The sequence below is a fragment of the Hemitrygon akajei genome, chromosome 16 (genome assembly GCF_048418815.1).
Source record: "Hemitrygon akajei chromosome 16, sHemAka1.3, whole genome shotgun sequence".
NCBI lineage: Eukaryota > Metazoa > Chordata > Chondrichthyes > Myliobatiformes > Dasyatidae > Hemitrygon > Hemitrygon akajei.
The window spans coordinates 90775155-90788650 of NC_133139.1; the positions used below are offsets into that span (position 1 = coordinate 90775155).

At 44.6% G+C, this 13496-nt stretch overlaps 1 protein-coding gene across 2 annotated transcripts in view; it reads left to right on the forward strand.

The window, feature by feature from the left end:
- LOC140740292 (uncharacterized) overlaps positions 1-13496 on the forward strand; it is an 86119-nt gene that overhangs the window by 37009 nt on the left and 35614 nt on the right. The window contains exons 3-6 of one of the 2 annotated variants that reach the window (XM_073069435.1): positions 3790-3831; positions 7467-7529; positions 11857-11919; positions 13392-13454. In XM_073069435.1, coding sequence (XP_072925536.1) covers positions 3790-3831; positions 7467-7529; positions 11857-11919; positions 13392-13454 — 231 coding nt within the window. The remainder of the gene's footprint in view (positions 1-3789; positions 3832-7466; positions 7530-11856; positions 11920-13391; positions 13455-13496) is intronic. The other variant, XM_073069436.1, reaches the window with a different exon arrangement.

A 13496-nucleotide genomic window follows, 5' to 3' on the forward strand; every position in this document is an offset into this window, starting at 1 on the left:
ACCCCCCAGGAATGTACTGGAAGCTGCACCCCACCGATTTCAAGTACTTGTGACTTGTTTCTTTCTGCTTTCACTGTTTCCCCTCCCACACCCATAATATAAATAGCCTTTCCGGTTGTTGGCAAGGGTGGGTCAGTTATCGATTCAGATGCCCGGGTTCACTAACATATCACATTGCTGAGCCCCTAACAAAGCTGTTGTGTATATCCGCAGGTCACCAGTGTTGGCAATGGGGGTGGCAGCCACATCTTTTCCTGACCCAGAAGCAGTTGTCACCAGCTCTATGATCAACAGTCAGATTGGTCAGACTGGGCACTGATAGGGTGAGAGGTTGCTGGGTTTTTTGGATGCTGCCCTTAACCATGACCTGATAAGCCACAGCTGTAGCGTATTAACTCCTTTACTCTCCCACATCTATTCCTTGCTATGTGCCCCAGCTGCCGGCTGACAAATCAAACCCTCTGGGACATCACAGCAGCTGCATTCACTATAGCCATGTTACGATTTCTCTTACACTTTCTTTGGTCTATCTCACTGGCCCATGAAACTCTTGCAGAGTAGGTTGACCCCACCGTTATCCCTAAATCCGAAACTTCCTGGTGGGCTGAGCTCAGGCCTTTCAGGAAGACTGGGTTTTCCCTCCCTGGATTATCCAACTATAAATACGTCTCATACACTCGATATCTATGTTCTGCATAATCCATTATCTCATCAGCTCTTGAAATCACTGACATTATCGTTCCCCAGTTACTCTCACCACCCCCAGTCACTGCCTCACTTTCCCTTTCCCTTTCCTCACTGCTGGCATTCCCACCAGTTGCCCAGGTACCATCTTGCACCACATGCCATACTGTCCGACATATTCCTCGGGGACTACGCTTTTACCAACACGTATATAACTTTAGGGTGCATCTGGTGAATATTAACCATTTCCTCTAGCCTACGCCAGAATTCCAAATTCCCACATGCGACCTTAAGTGAGGGCAACTCTGACAAAATTCTCTGTTTCTCCGCGGGGGAGAAGGGCTTATAATCAGAGTCATGAGCTGGCTCAGATCATCAGGGTTCTTGACCTGATGTTGGCTGACCTCAATAGGTGCCATCCTGACAGATATATTTGGGCAAAACTCTCCCTAAATTATCTTCACACTACGCAGTATAAAATTGACGGATAGCAGTTAACCCACAGAGTATGTACTCCTCAATCTGCCACTTTTGAGCACCTGAACTCATGATGCCTGCTGTATTCCTGAGCATTACACTCACAAAACGCATAAGCTAAAATGGAGTTCCCCAAACGAGAATACACGCCCCCAATCTGGTGACCCAAACTGTCGGTAATTACCCTTTGCTACTGATGGCTCGGTCTCACAAAATTAACACGCAAAGTTTCGTCTCTTACATAAACACACTTTAATATCAACCAGTTCAGCTCTCCGTGTTCGTGATACCTCATGTTCCCGTGTACCACCAACCCAAACAGATCCAAGTGTGAGTGCTGATTTCTAAAAATACTCACCCACTTAAACTGCCAAGATGGCTGGCCACTCGATGGGTCGCACAAAGGTATCACACTCCGGATACCAAATGTGGTTTCATGAAGTCTGGAGACAAGTGACTTTGCTCGACAAAACAGGGTACAGCAGGCATCATATTGAGGTCTGTCTGGCCTGACGTGGGGCTGATATTTTTACGTGAACATCAAAGGCCTATTCTATATTTACAATGTATACAATGCTTTCTTTGAAACTGCATACAACCTTCACACTCCCCCATTCCCATCCACACCACAGACATCCAAATTAATTTTAATCAGCATTGTCTGGTCTGGGATTCCATTGTTCAGAGCTGCACTCCAAATTGAATCCACAATACAGTTTCCGATATGAAGAGCAGTAGCCAAAGTCAATTGCTAAATGTATATGTCCTAAACCCAAAAATCACTCTAACACACTTCACCTCAGTAGCTAAGGCAGCTCACCCTGCTTTTCTTGGGCACGAGCATGACTGTAGTCCTTTTGAAGGAGATGGCAACGGCTGACAGCAGCAGTGAGAGATTGAAGATGATCATCATTTTTCACATTTTTTTGACGTTTGTAAATGTTCTCCCACCCATCCCACTTATACCTCCATGTTTATTTTGTTGCTTGACCATTTAACCTCTCTAAACCCAGCGTGATCATTTCTAATTATGTCAAAACTCCTCTCAGTCTTATTTCCAATGAGAGTATGCCCAGGTCTATACTTCCTCCAACATCTCACAGACCTTGCCCCTGGTCATCCCCTCTCCCCTCTCTCCCTCCCTCTCTCCTTTCCCATCCCCGCTTTCTTAATTGTCGATACCGCCATTCTACTGGGACCATACTGAGGAGATGACACATAACAGCCGCTCAAAATATCAGAGCCACTGGGGAAATCAACAGAAATGTTGTCATGTATGAAATTGTGTTAGTAATTTTGCTGCTAGTTAGCAATGAAGGCATGTAACTTACAGATAATAGTAATGTTAATGATATTAGTTAATAGCAATATAACTGGTGATTACATTACCATTCACTGGATTCCTTTTGTTTATTGTACCATTTTGTATAAACTATAGAGATTGTTGTGCATGAAAATCCCAGGAGATAAGCAGTTTCTGAGATAGATAGATAGATAGATAGATAGATAGATACTTTATTCATCCCCATGGGGAAATTCAACTTTTTTCCAATGTCCCATACACTTGTTGTAGCAAAACTAATTACATACAATACTTAACTCAGTAAAAAATATGATATGCATCTAAATCACTATCTCAAAAAGCATTAATAATAGCTTTTAAAAAGTTCTTAAGTCCTGGCGGTTGAATTGTAAAGCCTAATGGCATTGGGGAGTATTGACCTCTTCATCCTGTCTGAGGAGCATTGCATCGATAGTAACCTGTCGCTGAAACTGCTTCTCTGTCTCTGGATGGTGCTATGTAGAGGATGTTCAGAGTTTTCCATAATTGACCGTAGCCTACTCAGCGCCCTTCGCTCAGCTACTGATGTTAAACTCTCCAGTACTTTGCCCACGACAGAGCCCGCCTTCCTTACCAGCTTATTAAGACGTGAGGCGTCCCTCTTCTTAATGCTTCCTCCCCAACACGCCACCACAAAGAAGAGGGCGCTCTCCACAACTGACCTATAGAACATCTTCAGCATCTCACTACAGACATTGAATGACGCCAACCTTCTAAGGAAGTACAGTCGACTCTGTGCCTTCCTGCACAAGGCATCTGTGTTGGCAGTCCAGTCTAGCTTCTCGTCTAACTGTACTCCCAGATACTTGTAGGTCTTAACCTGCTCCACACATTCTCCATTAATGATCACTGGCTCCATATGAGGCCTAGATCTCCTAAAGTCCACCACCATCTCCTTGGTCTTGGTGATATTGAGACACAGGTAGTTTGAGTTGCACCATATCACAAAGTCCTGTATCAGTTTCCTATACTCCTCCTCCTGTCCATTCCTGACACACCCCACTATGGCCGTGTCATCTGGCACCATTGTTAAGTGCATTTAGATCACATTTCTTCCCTCATTCTGATGTTTGGTCTGAGCATAGACTGAACCTCTTGACCACGTCAGCATACTTTTATGTATTGAGTTGCAGTCACATGACTGGCTAATTAGCTATTTGCATTAATGAGCAGATGTACAGGTATACCTAATAAAGTGTAAGTATTCAATCATTTGTCTTCTGATGTTGATGGCTGTTTCTTTTTAATTTGATAATGGAATTCTTCCCTGATTTTGTCTTCTCTAGTAAAAGAACTGAACAAGAAGATGGATAAGCCCCACAGAGAAAGTAAGGCAAACAGAGGAAATCTGCCCGTGGTTCTAATTCTTGCTAAGTCCAATACATTCTGTTCAGAGTGAATGAGAGACTGCTGATCAGCAGGGTGTATTTTTTTCAATGTTAACATTGGCACAAGTATATATGTCTTTTTAGGATACTTTACAATATAGTATAAATAATAAACAGCTCACAATGGGATTCGGAATGACTGAGCGATGTTCATTATTGTGGGAACTGGCTGGACTACAGTTGTTGCCATAACACACTACTCCTGCACTCCTACCAACAGAAAGGTGGTGACGGTACAACAGTAAGATAGCTTGCCCTGAATTTGACATGGGAGGCACTACACTTGTAGGATTCCCCATGGAAAAGCCCAGTGAGTCTGGCACCATTAGGAGCATGAATATTCCAGTTCATCCCCATTCTCTGCTGGACACAAACATAATGTCAGGAAATATTCAGCAAGTTTAGGAGAAAATTTCAAGGGTGAATCAGTTACATTCAATATTGATTACTGCCCAGCAGAAGCATCAGAGTTCAGTTATTGTCCAAAACCAGAGTGGGGAAGGTCTATAACTGAATCTGAGTCCCTGAACACTAAGATCAAGAGGGTTCACTGACAATCCAGTGTTTGCATGTTCCCCTGAATGGTAAATGGTTGCTCTGTGTTTGATTCGCTGGTTTGGAATTCATTATTAAGCAGAGAGTCTTCAGCTGTTTGACTATGGTTTTTGATGTTGAAACTCGGCTGGTGTTTATTTGATAATGGTATTATTTCTCTCCCTTTATTTGTTGTCAGTGTCAACAAAGATGATGGTCACTCATACTAATCTGACTTTGATCCAACAAACATATAACCATATAACCATATAACAATCACAGCATGGAAACAGGCCATTCCGGCCCTCCTAGTCCGTGCCGAACTCTTAATCTCACCTAGTCCCACCTACCCGCACTCAGCCCATAACCCTCCACTCCTTTCCTGTCCATATACCTATCCAATTTTACCTTAAATGACACAACTGAACTGGCCTCTACTACTTCTACAGGAAGCTCATTCCACACAGCTATCACTCTCTGAGTAAAGAAATACCCCCTCGTGTTTCCCTTAAACTTTTCCCTTAAACTAACTCTCAAATCATGTCCTCTCGTTTGAATCTTCCCTACTCTCAATGGAAACAGCCTATTCACGTCAACTCTATCTATCCCTCTCAACATTTTAAATACCTCGATCAAATCCCCCCTCAACCTTCTACGCTCCAATGAATAGAGACCTAACTTGTTCAACCTTTCTCTGTAACTTAAGTGCTGAAACCCAGGTAACATCCTAGTAAATCGTCTCTGCACTCTCTCTAATTTATTGATATCTTTCCTATAATTCGGTGACCAGAACTGTACACAATATTCCAAATTTGGCCTTACCAATGCCTTGTACAATTTTAACATTACCTCCCAACTTTTGTACTCAATGCTCTGATTTATAAAGGCCAGCGTTCCAAAAGCCTTCTTCACCACCCTATCTACATGAGACTCCACCTTCAGGGAACTATGCACTGTTATTCCTAGATCTCTCTGTTCCACTGCATTCCTCAATGCCCTACCATTTACCCTGTATGTTCTATTTGGATTATTCCTGCCAAAATGTAGAACCTCACACTTCTCAGCATTAAACTCCATCTGCCAACATTCAGCCCATTCTTCTAACCGGCATAAATCTCCCTGCAAGCTTTGAAAACCCACCTCATTATCCACAACACCTCCTACCTTAGTATCATTGGCATACTTACTAATCCAATTTACCACCACATCATCCAGATCATTTATGTATATTACAAACAACATTGGGCCCAAAACAGATCCCTGAGGCACCCTGCTAGTCACCGGCCTCCATCCCGATAAACAATTATCCACCACCACTCTCTGGCATCTCCCATCTAGCCACCGTTGAATCCATTTTATTACTCCAGCATTAATACCTAACGACTGAACCTTCTTAACTAACCTTCCATGTGGAACTTTGTCATGTAAGTTGATCAAATTTATTCTGAATGTTGTTTATAGTCACCCAATATTTGTCTCATATGATTGTATATATCTCTATTAAATCATCCCTCATTCTAATTATTTTGAGTGAATACAGTCCAAATCTATTCAACTTCCCTCCATAACCCATCTGCCATCTGAGAAAAGGCACCGAAGCATTCAAACTCTCACGACCAGACTCTGTAACAGTTTTCTCCCCCAAGCTATCAGACTCCTCAATACCCAGAATCAAGACTAACATCTACATCATTTATTATTACATTGAAATTTGTCCTCTACTGTGCCTATTGCCTTATTTATTAATTAATTATTGTACTGCCCTGCACTGTTTTGTGCACTTTATGTAATCCTGTGCAGGTCTGTAGTCTAGTGCAGTTTTTAATGTTGTTTTACATAGTCCAATGTAGCCTTGTGCTGTCTCACACAGTCTAGTGTAGTTTCATGTTATTTCATGTAGCACCATGGTCCTGGAGGAACGTTGTTTTGTTTTTACTGTGTACTGTACCAGCAGTCTATGGTCGAAATGACAATAAAAAGTGACTCGACTTGACTTGACTGCAATTATTTTGTCACTAACAACTAACAGAGGGAATATTTCATCCCCTCTCTCTGCCCTTCCTTCCACAAACTGTGCCCTGCAAGCCCTTGTGAACATGTCACTGGACAGAATTTGTTGCTGCAGACACCTGGCATTGGGTAATACTCTGTTGGAGTAAAAGCGAGGGAATTCCATTTCGCATTGCACACTGCCACCAGTCTCATTTGCATTCTCAAGTCTAACACAGTGGGTAAATTTGTTAAGCGGGATGCCGTGCGCAATCATAATCGGATGTGGGAGCACGGAGGAACATCGGGAAATCTCCAGGAAGACCTTCTTCGTTGCTGCTGCTGTGGGGTCCGGGTCCTCAGGGTCACGTTGTCGATGGTCGTTGGCGAGGGCATCTTAATACGCTTGGCAGAGGGTGGATCTCAGAGAAGCTGTGCCGGAAGGGATGGTCAGAGGCTCGGAGGTTCAACAGACTCGGAGTCCGCTGCGGTCAGGTTGCTTTCAGTGTGTGCTGTGTCTGCGAGGCTGAGTCGGGCAGCACCGTGGAAGTCCATAGCGGGGGTACTCCCTTCTGCCGCCGGCATGGGATGGCGAGTCTATTGGGACCCTGAAGACTTGTGGAAACTGTGTGGTGGTTTCTTTTGAACTTGGTCTTAACATCTTTGGACTATTTTTACTGTGCCCATGGTCTGTTTTTTTTTTATCAATTATGCTATTGTTTGCACTGTTGTAACTGTATGTTGTGACTATGTGGTTTTGTGCAGATCTCGTAGCTTTAGTTTTTGGTCTTGTTTTGTCTGATGGATTTGGAGCTCCTTTCCGGGGAATGCGCTAAGATGGTTGTGTGATATTAATACACAGCAGCCTCTCCGGACTCTGGATTGGGGATTGCCAAACGTTATGTGGATTTTCTGGTGTAGTCTGTTTTGTCATGTACTTTTGTGATATCATTCTGGAGGAATGTTGTCTCATTTTTTAACTGCATTGCATTTGTGGTTTCTAAATGATGATAAACTGAATCTGAATCTGAAATGCAATATCTGTGTTTCAGTTTCCCAGTTGAGCGAGCTTCGGCAGACTATTCAGGCAGAGATGATACATTTGAACAGCAGTGGTGAGTAGCTCTGTTGAATCAGTCGAGTCATAGCACAATGGAATCACAGAATTATTACTGTCAGGAGACCATTCAGCCCATTGGATCCATGCTGACTCCTTTTTGAGCTATCTTATGTCTCATTCCTCCAGCATTTTCCCAGAAAAATTATTTCCCTTTCCACCTCTTCCCATTTAAAAAAAATGCTGTAATTGACAATTTCAGCCAGTGCGAATGAGTTTATCGTTACCCTCTGTGTAGAGGGGATCTTCCTCCCAAAATCGTTGTTTATTTATTTATTGAGATGCTGTGTGGAATATGCCCTTCTGACCCTTCGAGCCACGGTGCTCAGCAATCCCCCGAATTATCCATAGCCTAATCACATGACGATTTACAATGGTCAATTACCAAGGACCTGTACATCTGTGGACTGTAGGAGGAAACCGGAGCACCCGGAAGAAACCCATGTGGTCACAGGGAGAATGTACAAACTCCTTATAGGCAGCAGTGGGAGTCAAATCCGGGTCAGCAGTACTGTAAAGCGTTGTGTTAACCATTACACTACCGTGCTGCCCCATCATTCTGAATTTGTCTCCCTGATCATTGAACCACCAGCTGATGAGAAAAGCTTCTCTCGACCTTCGTGCTGTGTACAAAGAATTGCCTCACAATTTCCTTTTGTTATGTTCCCAGTAACCGGGTGACTTACCAGCAAAGATAGAGAGGTCCGCTGAAGTCTGATGGTACTATTTTCAAACGTTTTTATTTATAAAGGGGCACAAACGTATGGTTAATACAAAACATTCAGATCATATACATCATCAAAACTCAATCTAAAGCACAGGTATAGTAATAATCAATCAGAAATAAGCTCTATCGTTGTCTAGGGGATAATACTGAGTCCAATGGAATATAAGAGTCATTCAAAATCTGCAGGCTTTCCCGTTTTGGGAACCGCTGGCATTTCACGTGTTGGAGAGAGAGAGTGGTGAGAAAGAAGGAACACTTGCCCGTCGTCTTTGCGAAGCAAATCCCTTTTGTTAGTTAAAACGGTTTTCCTTTGGTTTCAGCCACAGACTCCCGATCCGGAATCTAACGCACGTGGCTTCCTTCAAAATGGCTTCCCGCTCCAACGGGAAGCGCTATCGTGTCTTCTTCGTGTGTCTCCTTGGTGCGTCTCAGGCCCCGCCTCGGCAGCCCACCTTTTATCTGGACTGGCAGGGTTGTAGATGTCAATCAGGGTGGGGGTGAGGCAATCTTTCCCCCATCACCCAGCCCACGTTGCCCTGAGGGTTTGCACGTAGTCCAGTCCCTTATTCCACAAAGGTGTCTCCCAAGACAATGGCCATGTCCGTGGCTTTTGTCTGGCTGAGCGGCCAGCCCACATTCCAAGCCGTAAAGCTTCTCTCTCTCTCTTGCGATTCTCACAAAGGAGGGGGCTGGGGTCATAACACTTTACTTCAAGGAAAACAACCTCTCCTGCAGCTGAAGTGCCTCAGTGCACGATCAGTCCGCCATCTTGTCTGGAACCGTCCCATCCTCCCAATTCCATGGTAACCTGCAGATACCATGCCCTTGACCCCAGACACCCTTCCTCAATGTACAAGACTGTAAGACCATAAGTCATAGGGATGAATTCAAGTCTGCTCTGCCATTCCATCATGGCTGTATTATTAAGAGATATTTGGAGCGTGGTAACAAGCCCTTCCAGCCCAATGAGCTCACATCACCAACCTAGTGAGGGAGGCCAGCAAGAGACCTCTGACAACTCTGGAGGAGTTACAAGCTTCAGTGGCTGAGATGGGAGAGACTGGGCATACAACTGCTGCTCGGGTGCTTCACCAGTCACAGACTTATGGGAAACTGGCAAAGAGAAAGCCACTGTTGAAGAAACCTTAATGAAATCTTGGCCAGAGTTTTCCAGAAAGCATGTGGGAGACTTTGAAGTCAGCTGGAAGAAGGCACTATGATCTCCAGAAATTGCATGGCAGATGGGAAAAAGATGTTTCTGACTGTGCTCCTTGTAAATGCGTTCATTGAAAAACAGATTTAGCTCCGTTCAACCCACATTCAACATGATTGGTAAGCTGAAACAGCTGGGCCTGAACACCTCCCTCTGCAACTGGATCCTAGACTTCCTGACTGGGAGACCTCAGTCAGTCCGGATTGGGAGCAGCATCTCCAACACCATCACACAGAGCATGGGGGCCCCCCAGGGTTGTGTGCTCAGTCCACTGCTGTTCACTCTGCTGACCCATGACTGTGCTGCAACACACAGCTCGAACCATATCATCAAGTTCGCCGAAGACACGACAATAGTGGGTCCCATCAGCAAGAACGATGAGTCAGCATACAGAGAGGAGGAACAGCGGCTAACGGACTGGTGCAGAGCCAACAACCTGACTCTGAATGTGAACAAAACAAAAGAGATGGTTGTTGACTTTAGGAGAGCATGGAGCGACTGCTTTCTGCTAAACATTGACAGCTCCTCGGTAGAGATCGTTAAGAGCACTAAATTTCTTGGCGTTCACCTGGTGGAGAATCTCACCTGGTCCCTCAACACCAGCTCCATAGTCAAGAAAGCCCAGCAGGGTCTTTACATTCTGTGAAGGCTGAGGAAAGTCCATCTCCCAACCCCCATCCTCATCACATTCTATAGGGGTTGTATCGAGAGCGTCCTGAGCAGCTGCATCACTGCCTGGTTCGGGAATTGCACAGTCTCAGATCGCAAGTCTCTGCAGCAGATAGTGAGGTCAGCTGAGAAGATCATTGGGGTCTCTCTTCCCGCCATTACAGTCATTTACACCACACGCTGCATCCGCAAAGCTAACAGCAAAATGAAGGACCACACGCACCCCTCATACAAACTCTTCTCCCATCTGCCATCTGAGAAAAGGCACCGAAGCATTCGAACTCTCACGACCAGACTCTGTAACAGTTTTCTCCCCCAAGCTATCAGACTCCTCAATACCCAGAATCAAGACTAACATCTACATCATTTATTATTACATTGAAATTTGTCCTCTACTGTGCCTATTGCCTTATTTATTAATTAATTACTGTACTGTCCTGCACTGTTTTGTGCACTTTATGTAATCCTGTGCCGGTCTGTAGTCTAGTGCAGTTTTTAATGTTGTTTTACGTAGTCCAATGTAGCCTTGTGCTGTTTCACACAGTCTAGTGTAGTTTCATGTTATTTCATGTAGCACCATGGTCCTGGAGGAACGTTGTTTTGTTTTTACTGTGTACTGTACCAGCAGTCTATGGTCGAAATGACAATAAAAAGCGATTCGACTTGACTTGACTGCAATTATTTTGTCACTAACAACTAACAGAGGGAATATTTCATTCCCTCTCTCTGCCCTTCCTTCCACAAACTGTGCCCTGCAAGCCCTTGTGAACATGTCACTGGACAGAATTTGTTGCTGCAGACACCTGGCATTGGGTAATACTCTGTTGGAGTAAAAGCGAGGGGATTCCATTTCGCATTGCACACTGCCACCAGTCTCATTTGCATTCTCAAGTCTAACACAGTGGGTAAATTTGTTAAGCGGGATGCCGTGCGCAATCATAATCGGATGTGGGAGCACGGAGGAACATCGGGAAATCTCCAGGAAGACCTTCTTCGTTGCTGCTGCTGTGGGGTCTGGGTCCTCAGGGTCACGTTGTCGATGGTCGTTGGCAAGGGCATCTTAATACGCTTAGCAGAGGATGGATCTCAGAGAAGCTGTGCCGGAAGGGATGGTCAGAGGCTCGGAGGTTCAACAGACTCGGAGTCCGCTGCGGTCAGGTTGCTTTCAGTGTGTGCTGTGTCTGCGAGGCTGAGTCGGGCGGCACCGTGGAAGTCCATAGCGGGGGTACTCCCTTCTGCCGCCGGCGTGGGATGGCGAGTCTATTGGGACCCTGAGGACTTGTGGAAACTGTGTGGTGGTTTCTTTTGAACTTGGTCTTAACATCTTTGGACTATTTTTACTGTGCCCATGGTCTGTTTTTTTTTTTATCAATTATGCTATTGTTTGCACTGTTGTAACTGTATGTTGTGACTATGTGGTTTTGTGCAGATCTCGTAGCTTTAGTTTTTGGTCTTGTTTTGTCTGATGGATTTGGAGCTCCTTTCCGGGGAATGCGCTAAGATGGTTGTGTGATATTAATACACAGCAGCCTCTCCGGACTCTGGATTGGGGATTGCCAAACGTTATGTGGATTTTCTGGTGTAGTCTGTTTTGTCATGTACTTTTGTGATATCATTCTGGAGGAATGTTGTCTCATTTTTTAACTGCATTGCATTTGTGGTTTCTAAATGATGATAAACTGAATCTGAATCTGAAATGTAATATCTGTGTTTCAGTTTCCCAGTTGAGCGAGCTTCGGCAGACTATTCAGGCAGAGATGATACATTTGAACAGCAGTGGTGAGTAGCTCTGTTGAATCAGTCGAGTCATAGCACAATGGAATCACAGAATTATTACTGTCAGGAGACCATTCAGCCCATTGGATCCATGCTGACTCCTTTTTGAGCTATCTTATGTCTCATTCCTCCAGCATTTTCCCAGAAAAATTATTTCCCTTTCCACCTCTTCCCATTAAAAAAAATGCTGTAATTGACAATTTCAGCCAGTGCGAATGAGTTTATCATTACCCTCTGTGTAGAGGAGATCTTCCTCCCAAAATCGTTGTTTATTTATTTATTGAGATACTGTGTGGAATATGCCCTTCTGACCCTTCGAGCCACGGTGCTCAGCAATCCCCCGAATTATTCATAGCCTAATCACATGACAATTTACAATGGTCAATTACCAAGGACCTGTACATCTTTGGACTGTAGGAGGAAACCGGAGCACCCGGAAGAAACCCACGTGGTCACAGGGAGAATGTACAAGCTCCTTATAGGCAGCAGTGGGAGTCAAATCCGGGTCAGCGGTACTGTAAAGCGTTGTGTTAACCATTACACTACCGTGCTGCCCCATCATTCTGAATTTGTCTCCCTGATCATTGAACCACCAGCTGATGAGAAAAGCTTCTCTTGAGCTTCGTTCTGTGTACAAAGAATTGCCTCACAATTTCCTTTACTTCAAGGAGAACAACCTCTCCTGCAGCCGTAGTGCCTCAGTACTTGATCAGTCCGCCATCTTGTCTGAACCGTTCCATCCTCCCAATTCCATGGTAACCTGCAGGTACCATGCCCTTGACCCCAGGCACCTTTCCTCAATGTACAAGACTGTAAGACCGTAAGTCATAGGAACAGATTCAAGTCTGCTCTGCCATTCCATCATGGCTGTATTATTGAGAGATATTTGGAGCATGGTAACAAGCCCTTCCAGCCCAATGAGCTCACATCACTGACCTACACCCATCTGACCACTTAACCTACTGACCATATGTGTTTGGAATGTGAGAGGAAACCAGAGCACTCAGTGGGAACCTCTGCAGTCACGGAGAGAACGTACAAACTCCTTAGAAACGGTGGCCTAATGTCACGGCTCTTGTACAAAAAGAAGTTAGGAGGTGCTCATGAGTTCCATGTCCATTCAGAAATTGCATGGCAGAGGGGAAAAAACTGTTTCTGGCTGTGCTTCTTGTAAATGTGTTCTTTGAAAAATAGATTTAACTCCGTTCAACCCATGACTGTGATTCTTTGGTCACTAACAAGCAACAGAGGGAAAGTTTCACTCCCTCTCTCTGCCCTTCCTTCCACAAACTGTGCCCTGCAAACCTTTGTGAACATGTCACTGGACAGGATTTGTTGCTGCAGACACCTGGCATTGACTAATACTCTGTTGGGATACAAAGCAAGGGGATTCCCTTTCACATTGCACACTGCCACCAGCCTTGTTTGCATTCTCAAGTCTAACACAACGGTTAAAGGTGATATTTGTGTTTCAGTTTCCCAGTTGGGGGAGAATCCGCAGACTACTCAGGACGAGGTGACAAGTTTGAGCAGTACTGGTGAGTAGCTTTGTTAAATCAGTCGAGTCATGGCAAAATGGA